Source organism: Benincasa hispida, chromosome 2 (assembly GCF_009727055.1).
Source record: "Benincasa hispida cultivar B227 chromosome 2, ASM972705v1, whole genome shotgun sequence".
NCBI lineage: Eukaryota > Viridiplantae > Streptophyta > Magnoliopsida > Cucurbitales > Cucurbitaceae > Benincasa > Benincasa hispida.
The window spans coordinates 34,343,274-34,365,189 of record NC_052350.1 but is presented as its reverse complement, the minus strand read 5'-3'; the positions used below and the strand labels follow the sequence as shown (position 1 = coordinate 34,365,189).

At 39.0% G+C, this 21,916-nt stretch overlaps 1 protein-coding gene and 1 long non-coding RNA gene across 6 annotated transcripts in view; both read right to left on the bottom strand.

Annotated features, from left to right (window-relative positions):
• Positions 1-561: 561 nt before the first annotated feature.
• The window catches only part of LOC120072247 (sterol 3-beta-glucosyltransferase UGT80A2-like), a 35,051-nt gene continuing 13,696 nt past the window's right edge, over positions 562-21,916 (bottom strand). For all 5 annotated transcript variants that reach the window (XM_039024669.1, XM_039024670.1, XM_039024671.1 and 2 more), the window contains 9 exons: positions 21,498-21,561; positions 18,068-18,125; positions 17,809-17,986; positions 3,279-3,409; positions 2,770-2,872; positions 2,593-2,669; positions 2,086-2,133; positions 1,857-2,006; positions 562-1,014 (listed from right to left, as the gene is read on the bottom strand). In XM_039024669.1, coding sequence (XP_038880597.1) covers positions 850-1,014; positions 1,857-2,006; positions 2,086-2,133; positions 2,593-2,669; positions 2,770-2,872; positions 3,279-3,409; positions 17,809-17,986; positions 18,068-18,125; positions 21,498-21,561 — 974 coding nt within the window. In that variant the 3' untranslated portion in view covers positions 562-849. The remainder of the gene's footprint in view (positions 1,015-1,856; positions 2,007-2,085; positions 2,134-2,592; positions 2,670-2,769; positions 2,873-3,278; positions 3,410-17,808; positions 17,987-18,067; positions 18,126-21,497; positions 21,562-21,916) is intronic.
• LOC120072249 lies at positions 13,575-17,802 on the bottom strand. The gene is made up of 2 exons (XR_005480395.1): positions 15,936-17,802; positions 13,575-15,609 (listed from the first exon to the last, which is right to left on the bottom strand). It is a non-coding gene; the product is annotated as an uncharacterized LOC120072249 (long non-coding RNA).

The following is a 21,916-nucleotide window of genomic DNA, read 5'->3' as shown; positions in this document are numbered from 1 at the left end:
TGGAAAATAAAGATTACACATTAAAGCTAATGAATTACATTCTTTTATCAATTTGATTTACATAATTGACTTTTAGTCGGAACATAGCTGTTGTGTTATGGAGTACACATGCAAGTTAATGAATCCTCTTATGAAGAATGAATTTTCTTTCACTACTACTAATTTTAGATTTTATGACGGTAAATCACTCTTCGATTCCAAATGTATTTTTTATGTATTCTTTACAATTATTTAATTGACCCTCAAAAAACACAATATATACACAACGATGCAAAGAAAACGGTAAAAAATATATAAATTAATGACAGTTAAAAACTGTCAACCATAATTATTTTTTTCTTTACATTTAAAATGTCTTGCAAATTTTTTTTTTCATGACAATTCTACAATTATCACAAATACGAAAATTGATTCCAAACGTGTAAATTAGGAATGATCTAAGGTAAAAATGAAAATCACAAGAACAAAACATTAACTATCCGTCTGTCACATTTTCGCTAAGAAACTGTTTCTCGTCATCACCATTAAATAGTCACTCAGATTTAATAATGAACCTCAATGTTAAAAAGCAATAATACAATTATTCTTATGTTAAAAAGTAGAGAATCATCGTAAAGCAGACTCTCTTTTTGTAATATTATCTGTGTTCTAAGTATGAGATTGGTGAAGAGTAACATTTATTGTTCATACACCAATCTAGTTTATATTACACTCAAAATGAAAGCTAAAGAGTCTTTCACATTACAAGAAGTTATATGTTAGATTACTCAGATACAACAATAATGCCTTTTGTCAAGGTAGTTTTCTGTAGATGATGTATGCATCTAATAAATAAAATAGCAAATAAGATTAAGATATATGGAGAAGGCGTCTAACCGAAAAGCCACGTTTCGGAGTCTCAGGTTTAGCCAGAGTTCTACTTTGATGAAAATGCTTGTGGAAAGCATTCACTGCACCTCCTACTCCATCCTCAATTTCTATGGCCTTGGACAGTTCCACAGCCCTCTCTTTTACCTGCAAGCCGGCCGATGCCAAGAAAATATCCGTCATTAAGAATACAGCGAAGTATATACGGAAAGTAATACATAGTTCGTCATATACGGAAAGTAATACATAGTTCGTCATATATAGAAAGTAATAGATAGTTCGTCAACGTAAGCATAACTCAATGGTTAAGATATTTGTCCTTCCTCTAAGAAGTCATAGGTTCGGATGCAAGTGATGTGTACAAAGGAGAGAAGATAAACAATCTAATAGAATTAATGACAAAAGGGAGAAGAATTGAGTTTGGTGACTGAAACATCAGGCCATCGTTCCTTTCCAAGCAATATGTACATTTTCACAAAGTTATGATACATGAAGAGTTTTCTTTTTGGTTAAAATACCAATTAGGATTTATAGTTTAGGGTGAATTTTTATGGTCTATACTTTTAATTGTCTAATTTCAGTCCCTTGATTGTCAATAGATCTTAAGAATGGACCTCGTAGTTATCTTTTATTCAATTTGGCAAAATAATAATAATAATAATTTTCATACAAGTTACAGAACGTATCAATTTCCGAGAGTGAAGACTTAGAAGGAATAAATTACTTTTAGCAAATGTTGAACAAAAACTAACGGTGAGGACGAATTTTACATTAATTGAAAGCAATCAACCATATAGACTAAATATGAACATTTTAAAAAAATGAGGACGAAAATGAAACAAGTCTTAAAAGTACAAGACCCGAAATAATTATTAAGTTCTAATAAAAGTTTTGTTCAGGATGCACATAACAACAGAATCTTTTTGCAAACCTGACGGCAATATAGAGTTTTAGAAGTCACCAAAAGTTCACATAAGTACTGGAAATACCTTGGGATCAAGCATAAAGTTTATGGCATCAATCAACTTTTCAAGTGAAAATTCAGCAACTGGGATAGGCGGGGGACCAAGTCCCCGTGCATGCACACGCTCGCCCCAAAATTGCTGATCACCGAAGATTGGCACAATTGTTGTTGGACACTGAAGAAAACAAGAATATGGCTAAACTCAATTGTTACAAGTAATTTGCAAAACGAACGGTGGAATAATAAAAATTTACAGCTGCTTTGAGTCCAGCTGCAGTTGTTCCTGCACCCCCGTGGTGTACCTGAAAGAAACGCTATATTTAGATTGTTCTACACACACACACCATAGAGAGACAGAGATGGAGTTCAAAGAGAAGCAGGCAACTAGTATTTATCTTATTAGCCATTGAATCCTCTATTTACACATTTTACAACTCAAACATGTCTGTTTGGTTTCACAAAATTATATAAATAACAATCCATATATCCGTGAAAATGCATACATGTTAAGCTTGGAGACAGTCTATACCACAACGATGCTTAGCTCTTCTAATAAGCTGCCTAATCAATTTATGGTCATATAAATTGGTGCAAAGAGAAGATTTTTGGCAATGATTGTACGGCTATATTCAATAAGAAGACTGATTCTATTATTGATATAAGGGAGTGTAAACTTGCAAAAAACAGTGTTCAGAATAAAAATTATGAAAGAAAATAGCTTTTTAAAGCCTAAGTTTTGAGTAACACTTCAAATACTTTACCACAGCCATGCATCTCGGAAATAGCCAATCATGGGGACAATTATCCAGCACGTACACAAACTCTTTTGGCTCTGCCACTAGATATAGAGATCCATATTTCTTCATGAGTCAAGCATTGGAAGCCACGTAATATATAATTTTAGAAGGGAGGAAAAAGGATAGAAATATTAGACTAACAGCTTCCAAGACCACCCCAGCCTTTATTTATTATTCCTCTCCTTCCTGTAATTTCCAGAGCTTCAACTATAATCTGTGTCATTTCTTGTGGTTGTTCAACAGGCTGCATCAAACACCAAATTAAAAATAATAATAATAAAAAAAATAAAAATAAAAAAAGGACAATTTCAACCTGTTTCAATTGTTTTATAGCATAACTGAAACATAAGCATTTCAATAGCCTAAAATATGAAGCAATGCAGAGAAGAAATCCTGGCTGGAGCATTTAAATTTTAGAGCTCAGAATTAAGGATTCTTGTTCAATGTCAGTTCACTCACAGGACTTGGATCTTTAGTTGGGTCTCTCGAGTTATATTTTAATGTTTAACAACTACATCCTTCATTACATATATGATTACACTTGAAAATATTATCTATAAAATTCTCACTATTTACAAATTGGAAGATTAAATCATGTTTGATGCATGTACTGAAATACTAGAAAAGCAAAGGGGAAACATATATCTCACAAGGCTGCCAAATCCAATGTAAATTGGCCTTTCGCCAGCTTCCATCCATTGCACAAGAGAATTTGGCGGTTGATAATTTGAAGCAAGGTCGAGGAAACAAAATCCAACTACATCAATTTTAGACCCCCAATCTGAAACAATGAGAAAGGGGCAACCAGTAAGAGTGGGATCACCAAGTATCACTGGATGTATGTAAAATCCCAAAGAACAGGAAACAATAGTAGCAAGAATTTGTAAACAACTCATCCTGTGAAAGGGAGGAAAGAAGAATTGGATAGCTAACACTTGAACATAACAATTAAAATGGGCCCCCTTTTTTGAGTAAAAAACCTTACACTGACTAGGTAACTATAATTTGGTAATAAAACAAGAGTTTCCAACTTAAGAAATTCACTGCCAGAAGTTCCTTGCAACATTTAGTAGTTCATACTTCATATTTCATTCACAAACCGAAAGCTTGAGCTGAATGAATTTTTAGGAAAACTAAACCCCATTCAAATTATGGATGAAGCAAGAAAAAGTTCAGCAAAACTTACCAGGAAAAATGAAGATACAAGAAACTAAATGAAGTACTCAGAGCCACAAAAGATCCTATAAAGCATAGGAACAGTTGTGGCAGGACCTAGGTGTTTCTTAAACTTGGCATGCAAGGCAATAGTATAAAAGATTGAATCTGAATTTGATTTTTTGACTTAAAAAAAGACATTGTGTATTAAATTTAACAAGTATTTTTTGGTATAATTCATAAACAATTTTAAGAGGTTCTAATTATAATACCCGGATCCCAATTTCCCTACTTAAGCAAGTAATTAAGGAAATAAACCAAGTATAAGTTAAATCTTATGTTGAAGGGAAGAAAAATTCTAAGTATTGGAGTAAACGTTTGAGTAGCATTGAGTTGGAGCTTAACAAGTGAAAATTTGGCTAAGTGTTGAAGCCTAGGACAACCATGCATTGAGGCTTGTGAGACATGGGCACATGGTGAAAGTTGGCTATGCGTGAGTCTTGACATCGGAGGGTATCATGTTGGCTAAAGTGGTGGACGCATGGTGTGGTGTCTATGTATTAATCTTGGCCTTGGAGAGGGAGTCTTGTTGGCTAAGTGATGGACGCATGTTGGTCGAGTGTTGGCATGAGGCACTGGCCAAGCGTTGGCGTGACAAGGGCTGCTCATGCATTGGGATGACAAGAGGCTGCGTGATTGAGCAGCGAGGAAGGGCCATCGAGTAACGAGGATGGGCCAGGCGCGAGTAGGACGCGTTCGGTTGCACGCGAATGTGGGCACTGGACGTTGAGGCATTGTGCGAGGGCAATCGCATAGCTGCTTGCGAGGCTGCACGATAGCATCAGACGATAGCACTAAACGATGAGCATAGGCACTAGACGATGAGTGCAAAGCTAAGCGATTGAGGCTGGGCGCGCGTGTTGTCCAGTGTGCGGCAGTGAGCGCAAGGCGCTGGCTACTCAATGCACACTAGAGCTATGCGATGGAGCGAGGTAGCGTGCATTGAGGTATGCAACAGATGGGCATGCGGTGCACACAAGAGCTACACGATCAAGCTATGCGATGGGCCAAGCTATGATGGGCACATAGTGTAGTGTCTATGCGTTCATGGGGCTTGCGGCACACAAAAGGCTTGCGAGGTTGGGTGGTGAATGTGTTGGTCTCGTGCACGCGACTATGGGCGTTGGCAAGCAACAAGGGCATGCTTGCATTTGGTCATGAGGGCTTAGGCGATGACAAGAGGCTAGGTGATGACAAGAGGCTAGGCGATGTCAAGGCAAGCCTTGGTCATTGACGCGAGGGCACATCGGTAGTAGGCATATGGTGAGGGCATGCGAAAAGACAAACCAAGAGGCGTTGGCTTAAGACCTAGCTTGACCCAAGGCTTGGCATGTGGTGGTGTCATGCGTGGATAATAGGCCAAGCGATGGTTGAGTGGTGGCCAAGGATGCGGCCAACAAAGGGTTAGGCGATGGAAGGCTTGCAACCATGCGATGAGACTAGGTTGGCACCATGACTAGGAGGTTCAAATAGGGGAACTCGGCGAGCATATAGGTAAGAGTCATGCGTTGACAAGGTAGATGTGCAAGGAGTGCTATTCAACCATAAGGGAAAGTATGCGTTAAGATCTGTCTCTTATACACATCTAGATGTGTATAAGAGACAGGCATATAGGTAAGAGTCATGCGTTGACAAGGTAGATGTGCAAGGAGTGCTATTCAACCATAAGGGAAAGTATGCGTTGAGGTGATGAATTGAAGAAACTTGGAGAGCAAGGCTGAATAGCAAATCATCCGGACAAGTGGCTAAACCGAGAGGAGTGTGAGCTTAAGTTAGGAGGAGGTGGATGAATATTAAGACATGCAAAGAGGACTTGTGCATGGGGAGGACAACGCAACTGAGCAAGTAGGAAGTGGCATGAAAGTAGGTAGTGGCAAAGCAAGGTGAAGACACTCTGAAAGTTCCTAAGTAAGAGGTGTCATGCATTGGAGCCTTAAGAGATGATGAGGATTGGTTGCTAAAGGCCTATAAATACCACCACAAGGCTTCTCTTCAATTCATAACACAAATTCTCTTCAAAGGACATTAGGAAGAGTGTTTGAGGGCAGATTCGAAATAAGTTTTGCGTTGATCACGAAGAGCATGCGTTGATAGCAAGACCATGCGTTGATCAAGAAGGCAAAAGGTGCAGGTGCTGTCCAGGCGATGGGAACAGATTGTAACCCAAGTTCAAACGAGGAGTCCTCCCAAACTACTTGTGCATTTTGACTGATTCCAAAGCCACTTGAAAGCTCTGGGTGTCTAGTTTTCAAGGCAGGGCTTCCGGAGAATAAGCTCAAAAGAATCGGGCTGGAGAGTGAAGAAAGGACAGAAGGGTCGAGCTCTCGGGTAAGCTTGGGCCAGTCTTAATAATTTGAAGATTCCAGCCAAATCAAGAGGAGTTCTGAGTTGAGATTTTAAAGTGAGCCTCATGAGACAATTTAGAACATGTTTGTAGAAGGAACCTTCCTGAAATAACGCTCAGAAAACTGAGTAATCTAAGCTTGAAGTTGAATCTGGAAATTAGGGTTCAAAAGGAAGCCAGGGGAGACCAAGGAACTTGGAAAGAGAGAAAGGTTCCTGACAATCAAGATGAGTGGTTTTCTTTTAAGGTTTTATGATATCTTTATTGATATATGTTTATGTTGTGAATGAGAATGAGAATGTGGCCGGGATGGTCAGGGGGTCAATAGACCTAGTTCCTGAATCCGGAGCAGAATCTTACAGGATGGTCAGGGGGCCATGAGGCCTAGTTCTTGAGCCTTTGAGAGGAATCTCGTATGGGATGGTCAGAAGGTTGACGGGCCTAGCTTCTGAGCCCATAAGCAGGGATCTATGTGCACATAGGGAACATAAGAGATAGAATGGATATGTTGAGTTTTAGTTTTAACTATCAACCGCATGTGTAGGTAGGGTTGTGAACAGACTCATTCAAGGCTGAGATTTAAATGTTGACCTCGTAATTGTGATATGCTTTATTTGCTATACGTTGAAAGAGACTTGTTATGTTGTTACTGTTGGAAATAGGGTTTTTAACCTAGGGCCATTTATGTAATTGTGTAAGACCCCTATGGTTTCCTACTGTCTATTTATACAGTGAGTCCCAGTGTATTTAGTATATCAGTTTTAAAACAAATAAGAAAAGACTTTATATCGTGGTTTTTCTCCCTGCACTAGGGTTTCCACGTAATCCTATTGTTTTTCTCTTCTCTATACTCTTTTTAACATGGTATCAAAGCACGGTGACGAAAACCTAGCCGTTATGGAAGAAAATCAACCTCAATCCTCCTCTGTTGATGAGTCTTCAAGTTTTGACATGAGAACGGCAATCCGAGCAGCGGTAAAGGAATGTTTTCAGGATGCCCTACCGGAATTAATATTTGTCGTTCAGGTACAATCCTTGGAAAATCGCCCTCAGCCAATCGGGTATCACCATTCCGGAACCAGTCAGAATCCGATCGGAGCTGGAGCCGGCCGCGAGGAACCATCGATTCACGATCGGAGCTATCACAATCATGGCAGAGTCGACGGCGATCACGGCAGAGTCGGCGGTCTTGGACGTGAAGAACAGGCTGGCCGCGAGGAGGTGTTGACCGTCGATCGGAGCTATCAGGGCAGAGGGAGAAGTGTCGGGGGCGAAGAGCAGAAGAGTGATGATCTAATTAGGGTTAGTACTGGTCTGGAGCAAACCGAACCGGTTTGGGTTGAACTAGGGTAGACCAGCCAGACCCGGTATGTTGATTTTAATTCCGACCCGAACCGATCCGGCCCACGCCAGGCCCGACCTGAGAACGCAGCTTTTAATTCCGACCCGCAATTATTTAGTTTCGACCCGCGATCCGACCCACGCCTGGCCCAACCCGAAAGCTCAGCCCGACCCGAAAACTCATCTGTCCAGTTTTTTGCGCCACTGATCCATTGTCAGCCCGACCCGGTGATCCGGTTTTCTTCAACAGCCAACCCGATGGCTTTTTCACATCCAACAGTCGAGGTCTCGAGCAACCAGCACCTGTTCCAATCAATTGTGGTTTAGCTCGTTACCCAGACGATGTGAGACAACGGTTGGCTTATCTGCAACAGCAAATTTCTGATTTGGATACGATGTTTGGTGAAAATCCTCAACCGATTTATTCAGAAAATCCGGTAAACTCATTACCTATAGTGCCTAACGTTTCCTACTTGGTTCGATAGGTAATTTTGCAGGATTTATCCTCGGAGAAAAATTAAATGGCCAGAACTATTTTTCTTGGTCTCAATCGATCCAAAAGGCCTTGGAAGGGCATCACAAGTTTGGATATTTGACAGGGAAATTCCAAAGCCGGCCCCAGGTGATCCTGAAGAACAAATTTGGAAAGGAGAAGATTCGTTGCTACGGTCGGTCTTGGTGAACAGTATGGAACCCCAGATAGGAAGACGGCTATTATATGCTGCCACAGCCAAGGATATCTGGGAGGCGGCGCAAGATCTATATTCTAAACGACAGTATGCCTCTCGGCTATATACACTCCATAAACAGGTTCATGAATCCAAACAAGGGTCTATGGATGTTACCTCTTATTTTAACAAACTGTTGATGCTGTGGCAGGAAATGGACTTGTGTAGAGAAATTGTCTGGAATTGTCCACAGGATGGGGCCCAATTTTTTAAGATTGAGGAAGCAGATCGTGTTTATGTGTTTTTGGCTGGATTAAATCCAAAGTTGGATGGGGTTCGTAGTCGGATCTTGGGCCAGAACCCAATTCATTCACTTCGAGAAGTCTGTTCTGAAATACAACTAGAAAAAGATTGATCGTGTGCCATGAATAATACCACCTCAACTACTGATGCAGCCGCTTTCGTTGCCAAGCCGTCCAGTACTGATGGTGATAAGAAACCTCCTCCCGTTTGTGAACATTGTAAAAAGCTTTGGCATACGAAGAATCAATGTTGGAAATTACACGGGAAGCCCCCAAATAGCAGGCGACGACAGTCTCATGAAAAATCTAATACTCCCTGGCAAGTGATTCAGTAGATGACCAAACTCAGAAGAAATCTCCTGGTGAAGGTAAACATAGCTCAAGTACAGTTGGGGTGAGTGCAATTGCACAATCAGGTAATTTTCCTTCTTTTGGCCTAATTAGTGTGAATGGTAAGAAACCATGGATTGTGGATTCAGGGGCTACTGATCATCTTACGAGTTCCTCAGAGTTATTTATGTCATATAATCCGAGTGTTGGTAATGAGAGGATTCGAATTGCTGATGGATCTTTTGCCCCTGTTGCAAGAAAGGGCAATATCTCTCCGTTTCATGGTTTAATTCTATGTGATACCTTACATGTGCCTAAAATATCATATAATCTGTTATCTGTCAGTAAACTAATAAGAGATTTGAGGTGTAAGGCGATTTTCTCACCTGATTCAATTTTATTTCAGGATCTGAAATTGGGGATGACGATTGGCACTGCCTGGCACGATAGGGGACTCTACTTCCTTTCTGACGAGACTTCCTCTAGGAATGATCACCAATCGGGGTTTATGTCTTTAAATTTCTCTGTTTCTGAAAATGATGTTATGTTATGCATTTTCGCTTAGGACATCCGAATTTTCAATATATGAAATATTTATTTCCTCATTTATTTCATAATGCTCGTACTTCTTTTAATTGTGATGTTTGTATTCGTACAAAGAAACATCGTGTTTCTTTCCATTCTCAGCCTTATAAACCCTCGAGTCCTTTTTCTCTCGTTCATAGTGATGTCTGGGGTCCCTCACCGGTTACTACGTCCACGGGAAAACGGTGGTTTGTCACGTTTATAGATGATCACACCCGTCTCACCTAGGTTTTCCTGCTCACTGATAAATCTGAAGTGTCCTCTGTTTTCCAACAGTTTTACACAACTGTCGAAACTCAATTTAAAACAAAGATTGGGATTTTAAGAAGTGATAATGGGTGAGAATTCTTTAATGCCTCTTTCAGAGAATTTCTCGACTTTAAAGGTATTGTTCACCAGAGCTCATGTGCTTACACTCCGCAACAAAATAGAGTAGCTGAGCGTAAAAATCGGCATCTGGTTGAAGTAGCCCGATCTCTTATGTTATCCACCACCCTTCCGTCATACCTCTGGGGAGATGTAGTTCTTACTGCTGCTCACCTCATTAATCGGATGCCCTCTCGTATTCTTAATCTTCATACCCCTTTAGAATTGCTTAAAGAGTCTTTTCCTACTACTCGGTTGATCTCTGATGTTTCTCTTGGGGTTTTTGGTTGTGTTGCTTTTGTTCACTCCCATGGTCTAAACCGCACGAAATTTTCTCCTCGTGCTCAGAAGTGTGTCTTTGTTGGATATCCACTCCATCAACGTGGATATAAGTGTTATCACCCGTCATCTCGAAAGTATTATGTCTCTATGGATATCACCTTTCTCGAGGATCAGTCGTTCTTTCCTGTTAGTCATCTTTAGGGGAAGAACATAAATGAAGAGACTAACTGGTCCTCTTATGCTATTCCTTTAAAGTCAGCGCCCATTCAAACCTTGTCTAAACCTAGTCCTGATCATGATAGTCCAGTTCTTCCTACCAATCAAGTTCCTTGGAAAACGTACTACAGGAAGAATCTCAAGAAGGAAGCAGTGTCACCTGTTGAACCAGAACTGTCGGCTCCAGTGCAGGAGTCTGACCTGTCATCAGGTCCAGGTACGTATATTCCTAATGATGTTGATTTATGTATGGAGAATGATGAAGGCAGGCATGCCAAGGGGGAAGGAAGCAGTGATACTAAAAGAGTGATAGAAAGGGAAATTGTAGAGGATGAAATGATTGACGCTACGGAGGATGAAATGGTCCGTGCTAATGATGATGTGGAAGATACTACTGAAGTTTCTGATACACAGATAGTAAATCATGGTGAGAAGCCTGAAGAGGTGAAAGAACGTGATGTGTCACTTGATCTTCCTATAGCCCTGAGGAAAGGTACCTGTTCATGTACTAAATATTCTATGCATAGTTACATGACATATAGTAATCTGACATCCGAGTTCAAGGCTTTTACTACTAGCTTGGACACTGAGGTGGTTCCAGATAACATAAGTGTTGCAATGAAAAAACCAGAATGGCGGTCTGCTGTTATGGAAGAAATAAGAGCTCTGGAAAAGAATAAAACCTGGGAATCGGTGACTTTGCCTGAAGGGCACAAAACAGTAGGATGTAAATGGGTGTTTACTATAAAGTACAAGTCAGATGGGACAATTGACCGATACAAAGCTAGACTTGTTGCAAGAGGTTTCACCCAAACATATGGAGTGGATTATTCTAAGACGTTTTCACCTGTGGCTAAACTTAACACGATCCGAGTGCTTCTGTCAGTAGCTGTGAATAAAGATTGGCCCCTACACCAACTTGATGTTAAAAATGCGTTTTTGAACGGGGAATTTGAGGAGGAAGTCTATATAAGTCCCCCTCCCGAGTTCGAGAGTCGATTTAAAAATAAAGTGTAGATTGAGAAAATCACTATACGGATTGAAACAGTCTCCAAGGGCCTGGTTTGACAGGTTCACGACGTTTGTGAAAGCACAGGAATATGTTCAAGGACATTCCGATCACACTATTTTTGTAAGAAGATCAACATCAGGGAAAATAGTTGTTCTTATTGTCTATGTTGATGATATTGTTTTATCTGGGGATGAAGATGTAGAAGTCACAAGACTAAAAACAGAGATGGCTAGAGAGTTTGAAATAAAGCCTCGATAAGCTAAGATACTTTCTGGGAATGGAAGTGGCTCGCTCAAAAGAGGGTATATCAGTTTCTCAACGAAAATATATACTGGACTTGCTAAAGGAAACAGGTATGACTGGGTGTAAACCTGTTGACACGCCAGTAGAATACAATGTGAAAATCGGTGATAAGAATGATGGAATTCCTGTTAATAAAGAAAGGTATCAGCGGTTAGTTAGGAAGTTGATATACTTGTCTCACACAAGACCAGATATTTCTTATGCAGTAAGTGTTGTGAATCAGTTCATGCAAGCTCCTTGTGAGGATCATATGATAGCAGTTGAACGTATTCTTCGGTATCTGAAAGGAACTCTTGGTAAAAGCCTAATGTTCAGGAAAACCGATAAACGATCTATTGAAGCTTACACTGATTCTGACTGGGCAGGGTCTGTTGTTGATAGAAGATCTATGTCTGGATATTGTACGTTTTTCTGGGGAAATCTAGTCACCTTGAGAAGTAAAAAACAAAGAATTGTTGCTAGAAGTAGTGCTAAGGCAGAGTATCGGGCCATGAGTCTAGGGATTTGTGAAGAAATTTGGTTGAAGAAAGTATTATCAGATCTCCAGCAAGATAATGAGCTTCCAATGAAATTATTTTGTGATAATAAAGCTGCCATCAGTATTGCAAACAACCCAGTTCAACATGACAGAACTAAACATGTGGAGATAGACAGACACTATATTAAGGAGGTTGGACAGTCGAAACATATGCATCCCTTATATTCCTTCGAGTCAACGAGTTGTTCATGTACTTGAGGGGGAGTGTTGGAAATAGGGTTTTTAACCTAGGGGCATTTATGTAATTGTGTAAGACCCCTAAGGTTTCCTACTGTCTATTTATACAGTGAGTCCCTGTGTATTTAGTGTATCAGTTTTAAAACAAATAAGAAAAGACTTTATATCGTGGTTTTTATCCCTGCACTAGGGTTTTCACGTAATCCTGTTGTTTTTCTCTTCTCTATTCTCTTTTAAATAGTTACCACTCATTGAGCTTCTTGAAACTCATTCTTTTTTTTCATGTTTTCTTCCCAGGTAGCAAAAAAATGAAGAATTCCAAGGTGCTGCCAAAGTCAAGGTCTACCACGCCACAGCTACACTTCCGATTCTAAGTTGTTGTTGTAAACTTTGTAGTTAAGTCTGGAAATTGTAAAAACGTTATGCTATTTGTAATAAAATAAGTTTAGCCAAACAATTGTTGTTTATTTCCTTAACTTTAAGTTTATTGAGTGGAAAATGGTCAAATGGGCAGTAGGTATCCCAAAAGGGTGGTATCTGCCGTCCTCATGCCTCCTTTCGGATTTTAGAGGTAGGCTCAGGAGGGGTGTGACACTAATAGTTCTCCAAAACAGAAAAATAATACTCAAATCCAAAAACAAATTTTGACTTTTTTTTTTTTAGTTTAAACACTGCAAGGATGAGGGATCCAGCTATCGACTTGTAAGATGGTAATTGGTGTCTTTATTTGCTGAGTTGTCTTGGCAAAACTTTAGTTGTTTTTGTTGTATCCAAACTCATGAGCTCAAAATATTGAAAACATGGACATACATGGTGCATTAAATGTATCCCATCATCTCGAAAAAGTCATAGTCCAACCCCACGACAGGTTCTGTCTCAGTAAGTGAGGCACACTCTCCCTTTCACTTCATCTCTATCTACTGGTTGGATGCATGTGTAATCTTCAAAAATTTACCCATGACTTGTTCTTTATATCTCTATTCCCACAACGCTGTATTCATTCAACCCATTTCTACTTAATTCTGCCATGATGTACCTACTGCAGTCTACAAATAAAGCAAAAAAATTCAGTCTTCCGCAACTCCGGGTTCAAACATCAATATAAGTCTTTTGGTTGTATTTGTCTCAATCATCCATGATTTAATTTTGTGGGTTATCTTATTTGTGGATGACTAATGAATGGTAATTTTACTATTATTTTTCCCATTAATTTAGTTTATTTCTCGTGCAATCAAGTATGTTTTAATGAAATAAATGCAACTGTCCATTAGTCGCCAAAGTAGAATTTTTTTTTTTTTTGGGTAAAAGAAACTTTATTAATATGAATAAGGGGAAGACCCCGAAGAATTACAATAGAGTGCCAATTATTGACTAAGAAAGATAAAATGAAATGAGTGAAAGGGTGCTGTAATTTACACCAAGAAAAAGCGGTAGATAAAACTAACTCAAAAAACCTAACAGAAGAAGAACATGTATCATGAAAAAGCCGTCCGTTCCTTTCACTCCATAAGCACGGATAAAAGCCAACCAAATGACCTTCTTGGTTCCACCAAAAGGATGTCCCACTAACACCGAGACCAAAGCATCAGAAATATCATGTGGACAAGTGAAATTCCAAGCAAAATGAGGCAAGAGAAGGTTCCAAATGCCAGTAGCAAAAGAACAATGAAAAAATAGATGAACTGACAATTTAGCATGTTCATGGCACATATGACACCAAGATGGAGAAAGAGACATGTAAGACATACGACGTTGCTAATGATCAGCAGTATTAAATATTAATGGCACCCCAACTGAGTTCCCAAAGAAGATTTTAATCTTCTTAGGATATCTATCCTTCCAAATCACCGAATAAAGATCAGTCAAGTCTGAATCCAGATCACCTTCCAAATCAGTCATAAGAGACTTGACAGTAAAGCCCAAAGATAGATCAAGAGGCCACAACCAAGTTTCAAGGGTAGCACGCAATCGGATTGGTGTCAAGTGAAAGGATAATGAGGCCCACTCAGCAATCTCTAACTCATTAAGATTACGACGTAAGTCCAAATTCCATGCAGTCATAGATGAGTTCCAAACACTAGCAACTGTAACCTCAGAATGTTGTACAAGACGAAAAAGCCGTGGATAGGTGGTAGAAAGGACTCCACAACTAAGCGAAGAGTCATTCCAAAAGGACGTAGATGAACCATCCCCAATGCGGCAACTAACTCGATTAGCAATCAACTCAAAAGACAGACAAACATACCTCCATGGTGATTTGGAAGAAGCTCCATTGACAGGGAGGGCCAAACACAATCAGTAGAATAATACTTGACAACAATAAGCTTCCTCCATAAAGCATCATGTTCAATTAAAAACCGCCAAGCCCATTTCACAAGAAGAGCCAAATTCCGATGGTTAAAATTGCCTATGCCAAGACCTCCCAATAATTTTGGATGCTGAGAAACCATCCAATTCACATTATGAACACCACCATCACCATGAGAGCCTTCCCAAAAGAAATCCCGAACCAATCTATCCAGGCAATTAATAATAGAGGAAGAAGCCTTAAACAGAGACAAATAATATGTAAGGAGGCTAGAAAGAGTAGCTTGAATAAGCGTGTGACGACCGAATACTTCCAATTATGGAGTTTATGCTGAAACCTCTCAATCACAGGCTGCCAAAACAAACCAGATTTTGAACTACCACCCAAAGGAAGCCCTAAATAAGAAGCTGGCCAAAAGAATGCAGCAACCAGTCAAAATCAGAGTCAGAGACATGAATCCCAAGAAGCTCAATCTTAACAAGATTGATTTTAAGGCCAGAAGCATACTAAAAAATATGGACAATTTCAAACAAGTTCCATATGGCAGTTCTTTCAGCAGTAGAGAACAATAACGTGTCGTCAGCAAACTGTAAATGAATCAGAGTAAAATCAGAATGGCCAACAGGATGTGCACTAATATGACCCAATGCAGAGCTATGATCAATAAGACGACTCAGACAATCAGCCACTAAGATAAATAAGAAAGGAGAGAGAGGATCTCCCTGTCTTATGCCTCGTGAGGGAAGAATCTTGCCACGAGGGCGGCCATTAATGATGATCGAGTAATTCGCACTAGAAATGCATCCTCTGATCCAGTTACACCCGCGGCAACCAAAACCTTTAACCTGGAGTATATAATCAAGGAAGTCCCAATCAACTATGTCAAAAACTTTCTCAAGATCCAGTTTTAAGACAACCCCTGGTTTTTTCTGAGAGGTCCAATCATCAATGAGCTCATTCACCATCAGGGAAGCATCAAGAATCTGTCTATTAGCTACAAAAGCAAGTTGATTGGGTGAAATCGTAGAAGGAAGAAGCTTTTTCAAGCGATTTGACAAAACACGGGCAATAATTTAAAAACATAGGGAATGAGACTAATAGGTCTTTAATCAGAAATAGATCTCGAGTCAACTCTCTTGGGTATCAGGCAGATATAAGTCTCATTCATTTTCACTTAATAATCCCAGAATTGTAAAAATCATTAATGTCTAACATGATATCAGATTTTAGAGTAGGCCAAAAAAATTTAAAGAATTCAGCCATAAAACCATCTGGACTAGGAGATTTACTAACACCAAGAGAGGAGACAGCAGCAAATACCTCATCATCAATAAAAGGACGCTCGAGATCAATGGCTTGAGTAGGTGAAATAGGATTCCACTTAAGGTTTAGTGGAAGGAATCGCTGACCCCCGTCTTTTTTGAAAAGGGATGAATAAAAAGACAAGAATTCAACTTCAATGTCCTGTGAAGTCAAAAGACTTGTGCCATCCCTTGAGAGAATCTCCGTAATAGAGGACTTACGGCGTCGGGCAGCAACAATTTTATGGAAAAACCATGTGTTTTCATCACCCTCAAGAAGCCATTTCAGCTTACAACGCTGCTGCCAATGGAAATGATCTTGAATAGTCATATTTTCAATTTGTTCACGAAGAACACGTCTATTAATTTGTTCCTCATTAAGGGCCTGGTTGTCTTCCAGGACATCTAAATTGGTTAATTGTGAGATTAGGGAATGAAGATTAGTAACCTCACTACGACGATTGGTATTCCAATCCCGGATAATAACTTTCAAACCCTGAAGTTTCATCATAAAACCATGCCCAGGCGAATTGGTGTCTCTAGAGGTAAAACTAGTATGACTCTTTTGTATGAAATAGAAATAGTATCTAGGAATAGTATGAACCCAAGACTCTTTTGTGTTCATTTAATGTATCTAGATGTAAAAATGTCAATTTTGTAATGTATTAATTCATTTTGACTTATTTGCATGAATTCTATTATTTTGTCAGAATGTGGCCCCATTTCCCACAAGGCAAAACAAAATGCAGCTGCATTCATTCTTAAACTGCTGACCCACCATTTTTGCTGGTCAAAACAAATGACCGTCATTTTCAATCCAGATCCTCCTTGGACTCCGAAACCACCTGGGAAGTTGGTTGCATGGACTTTGACTTTCCTTAACTACCTCGAACCTTGAAGGCTATAAAAGTCACTCCCCCTAGAGAAGTTCAAAGTTTTTCCACTCAAGAAATCTAACCTTGCGTTAAGAACGAAAGTTCCTCTAACCTTTGAACACTTCCAATCCCTTTAACTAGTGAGAGGATTGTAAAACTGAATTCTCCTTTGAGGTTGAATTGAGCTATAGAGGGAACCCCTTAAGTGTGTAATTTTTTCTTAGGCAAGGAGATTGTAACTTAGCTCGCTGTTTTCATATTCTTCGATCTTTATAGTCATGGTTGATTATCTAGTGAAGAATTCTCTCATTTCATTCATGTCAAGCTAAAATTTTTAAAATTCAAGTATGTTGATGCACTAAACATCTTGTAATGTGATAGCGTGTTGATAGTTTGTTTCCGATTTTGACTAGTGTCATTTGCCTCATGGTGTATGTTAATCTTCTTAATTTAAACTGGGCACTTAAATTAGCAAGCTAGTGCAGCTCATATCAAGCTTGTTAGAGAAGAAAATCAGCATATTGCTTAATATAACCTAACATAGTCTATTCTAAAAACAACTAAACCTGCCAAACTACCCATAATCAAATATGGTGAAACAGAAAAAGTCCAAACGACCTTCCAATCTAAATTCAAATATATTTAGAGAATCTGAAACTTTAATGTTCAAAATCCATCAGTGGAGAATCATAAGAAAAGTTATGAATATATTACCCATGCAAATATGTAACTATATGCATACACAGAAGAAGATTATAAACAAATAGACTTTGTTAAAATAAATACAAGGAAGACAGGATCAAGCATGTGAAATTGAATATTGTACCATGAAAATGCCGGTTAAATAGACTGTATAGTACCAATAATATATACACACACATAATATATTTTTTTATTTTTATTTTTCCTGTTTTTATTTTCTGGGTGTGGGTGGGGGGCATAGTAGCAATAATATAATCTTTCCATTACGCTATACCTATTGAATGAATATCAACAACAGAAGAATCGAAGTTTCACCTTTTGGCTTTGGAATAAGGTGAGGACTCCATATATACCCATAAGGCACCTCCGGAAGACTGCTGTAATGTCCACTGAGATATGATATTCGTCTCAGTTTCAGCTTCTTCTTCCTAAAGCTATTTATAATGTCACGAATTCCAAGCCAAATTAAAGTATCAACTATGTTATACGACAACTGCCAAAAGACCAAATATTTACATGTATTAAAAAAAACGGTAGTCCAATAAGTGAAATGAGAACCATCAGTACTACTTACTCTATATCCCATTTGATGCTTGACATGGGCTAGAGGATGAGGAAAATCACTCGTGGGCCTGAACAAAAAGTGCTGATAGTTACTGATAATCCAATAGAACAGACGTGCTTTCCAAATTACATAGATCATAACTTTGATCTTCGGAATAGACATAATCATGCAGATGAGAAATATATCATAAGGATGGCCCTGAAATTAAGTTTTTGGTGTTAATCCTTAGTGAGGATGTGTAAAATCATCAATTAACCCAAATGCTTAAGCTGTTAGGTTATAGTAAATTTAATTATATCAACACTTCAATACTCCTCCCTCACTAGTGGATTTGAAAATTTGTGGAAAACCCAACAAATGGAAATCAATATTAATTGAGGAGGAAATGACATTACAAGAGTTTAAACACAGGATCTACTCTTATACCATGTTAAATCATTAATTGACCCAAAAGTTTGAGCTGATGAGTTACAGTAAATTTAATTATATCAACACTTTAATCAATGTAACAATGACCTTTTGGTCTTTACTAGAATAATTCATCTAAGTTGGAAGGAATTTGGACTTTGGATTCCTCTAGAACATTTTCTTCCAAGTCATTTTTATATTTCATATCTCAACTTCATAACCTTGGAAAGGCCTATGACCATGTGGATTGAAACTTCTTAGACAAGGTTTTGGATAAGAAGGGCTTTGGTTATAAATGGAGGTGTGGATGTGGGGTTGCTAAGGAATGTTAGCTATTTTAAGAGGGCTCAGACAAGGAGACCCTTTGTCCCCCTTCTTATTCTTGTTGGCCATGGATATTCTTAGTAGAATTGCGGGAGTGTGGGACGGTAATGTTATTATTCCCTTTCAAGTGGGTGAGGCTAGGATCCCCTTTTCACATCTTCAGTTTGCTAATGACATGATCTTTTCTACTCTGGCAGTGAGGCCTCGTTATTGTGTTGAACCATATTTTGGCTTTCTTTAAGGAGATTTCTGGTTTGAAGATTAATAGGAGTAAATGTAGTTTAATGGGGATTAATTGTGAGGTTGGGAGCTTCGAAGATGGTCGGATATGGTGGGGTGTGAGCTTCGAGACCTTACCTCTTCTTATCTTGGTCTTCCTCTTGGAAGCAACCCTAAGTCGATTGCTTTGTGGGATCCACTGGTGGACAAAGTTAGAAGAAGGTTAGCCTCTTGGAAGAGAGGTTTCTTTTCCAAAGCGGGAAGGCTCACTTTGATCAAATTGGTCCTATCTAGCTTACCCATTTACCTCTTTTCCCTTTTTAGAGCCCCTACTAAGGTTTCTAAGGATGGGGAGAGATTAACGTGTGATTTCCTTTAGGAAGGGGTTGATGAAGGGAAAGGTAAAGGTGCTCATTTGGTTAGGTGGGAAACGGTGGAAAAGTCGATCTCAGGGGGAGGGGAGGGGGGGAGGAGGGGTCTTGAGATTGGAAACCTTAGATTACATAACAAAGCCCTCCTAGGCAAATGGTTACGACGTTTCTTCTCTAAGCCCAACTCTCTTTGGCGTAAGATTCATGGCCCCCATCATTTCGAGTGGTTGGCTAAGGGGAGTAAAGGGACACACTAGGACATGTGGAAGGATATTTCGAAAGAGCTCTCTTCGTTTGTTAACCTTGTTCATTGTGTGGTGGAGGGGAGAGACACGTATTTCTGGGAAGACCATTAGGTGGGGGAGAGACCTCTTTGTGCTTTATTCCTGAGATTGTTTCACTTATCTTCTTAATGAATAAAGAGACTTGTTTCCTTTTCAAAAAAAAAAAAAAAACAAAAACTTATCTTCCAAAATGAATCACTTTGTGATCGACTTTCTTGTTTGGTATGGGAGCTTGCGTTCCTTCTCTTTCAGTATCTTTCATCCTCTTTCCAATAGGGAAACAACAGATGTGGCCTCTATTCTTGTCTTACTCGAAGGTCATACATTTAGAATTGGGAGAAGGGATGTAAGAGTTTGGAATCCTAGTCCTTTGGAGGGATTCTAGTGTAAATCCTTTTTCCAAAGTATGGTTGATCATTCTCCCATAGGTGTCTCGGTCTTCTCAGTTCTTTAAAGGATTAAGATCCCTAGGAAAATGAGGTTCTTTATTTGGCAAGTTCTGGTCGTGCTAATACGATGGATTGGCTGGTGAGGAAATTACCTTCGCTTGTTGAGCCATTCTGCTGTCTTCTTTGTCGGAAGGCAGAGGAAGACCTGGATCATATTCTTTGGCAGTATGAGTATGCTATTTCAGTTTGGGAGCTGTGTTTTCAAGATGTTTGGCGTCTCTTGGGCTCATCAGAGGGGTATTCGTAGTATGATCGAGGAGTTCCTTCTCCATCCGCCGTGAGGGGGGAAGGGTCGTTTTTTATGGCATGTTGAGGTGTGTGCTATTTTATGGACTTTGTGGGGCGAGCGAAATGACAGGACTTTTAGAGGGAAAGATAGGGATCTTAATGAGATTTGGTTTCTTATTCACTATCAGGCTTCTTTGTGGACTTCATTGTCAAAGACCTTTTGTAACTACTCCATAGACATTCTCTTGCATAGTTGGAGTCTCTTTTTGTAGGTCTTCTCTCTTTTGTGGGCTTGGTTTTTTGTATGTTCATGCTTGTATTCTTTCAATTTTTTTCAATGAAAGTGGTTGTTTCTAATAAAAGAAAAAAAAAAAAAAGAAGAAGAAGATTATCGTGGATGCAAAATTTAAAACATGTCTGACCGATCAGATTTGTAAGAACCAACATTGGAAACTTTTTTCTTCGCCAAACTGCCAGGGAAACAAGGCAGCAAACGAAGCTTTCTCAAGAATTTGTGAATAAATATCTTGAGATCAAGACTAAAAGGATTCTCCATGGCTTAGAACACTGCTAAAAACCTTTGTTTCCATTGTTGGAGCATCAAAACCAATCGACAAACCCACAAAACAACAAGAATATCTTATCCTTCACAGACCCTTTGAAAAAAATGTTCATCCAAAACTTGGGAAAAAAGTGGTTAAAGAATGGTGCAAATGTGGTACCATCTAATCGGTAAAGAGCCTCTAGATCCAAAAATGAAAAATCCCCTAACATCACTTCCTTTTTGTGTCGTGTCATTGGACATTTTTCTATGTTTCATATATCAATGAAAATTTTGTTTTTTGCTTGAATAGAAAGGGGGAAGGGAAGGTGCATGGCCTATAGTCACAAAATTAAAAGTCCAAGCACATATAAGATGCCAAAATTATGAGTTGATTGACCTAGTAGATGCTTTTAAACATTTTGGGGCAATCCAAAAAGTTTAGGAACTAAACTCATAATTTAACATAAGGTTTATGACTTAATCAAATGGAAAACAATACTATCTGAGAAATTATGTACAGCTGAATCAATAATGTCAACGTAAGATGCAGTTTTTAACAATGTGCATCAAATGTTTTAGGCACTAGATTTTTTCTCACGAAACAAGACTTACGTCCATGGCATTGTGAAAAACACGTGAAGTGGTAATTTCAACGCCTCAGCAACTTGAGTATGACCTGGACAGTCAGCAAAGCAATTTAAGTTCGTTAGATGATATTCAAGATTATAAGGACACACTGCTTGCCAGTCAGAGTCGGGTGTTTGATTGTTACTTATTTATTTTTCTTTTGAGGAAGAAACATGGTGGATTAATGAGAAAAAGGAGTTAAAATACTCAACAACTCAATGGTGGATAACAAGAAAATTTTCCATTTACTAATTAAACTATAATCACTACAATAAAGAGCATTAAAAATAGACGTATCAAAAGTGAATTATTAACAGCAAAGATCAGCCTATTCCTCTGACACCAAAGATTCCAAAAGAAAGTTATGTAGATAGCAAGTCAAAAAAATCTTTTTTTTTCCCCTT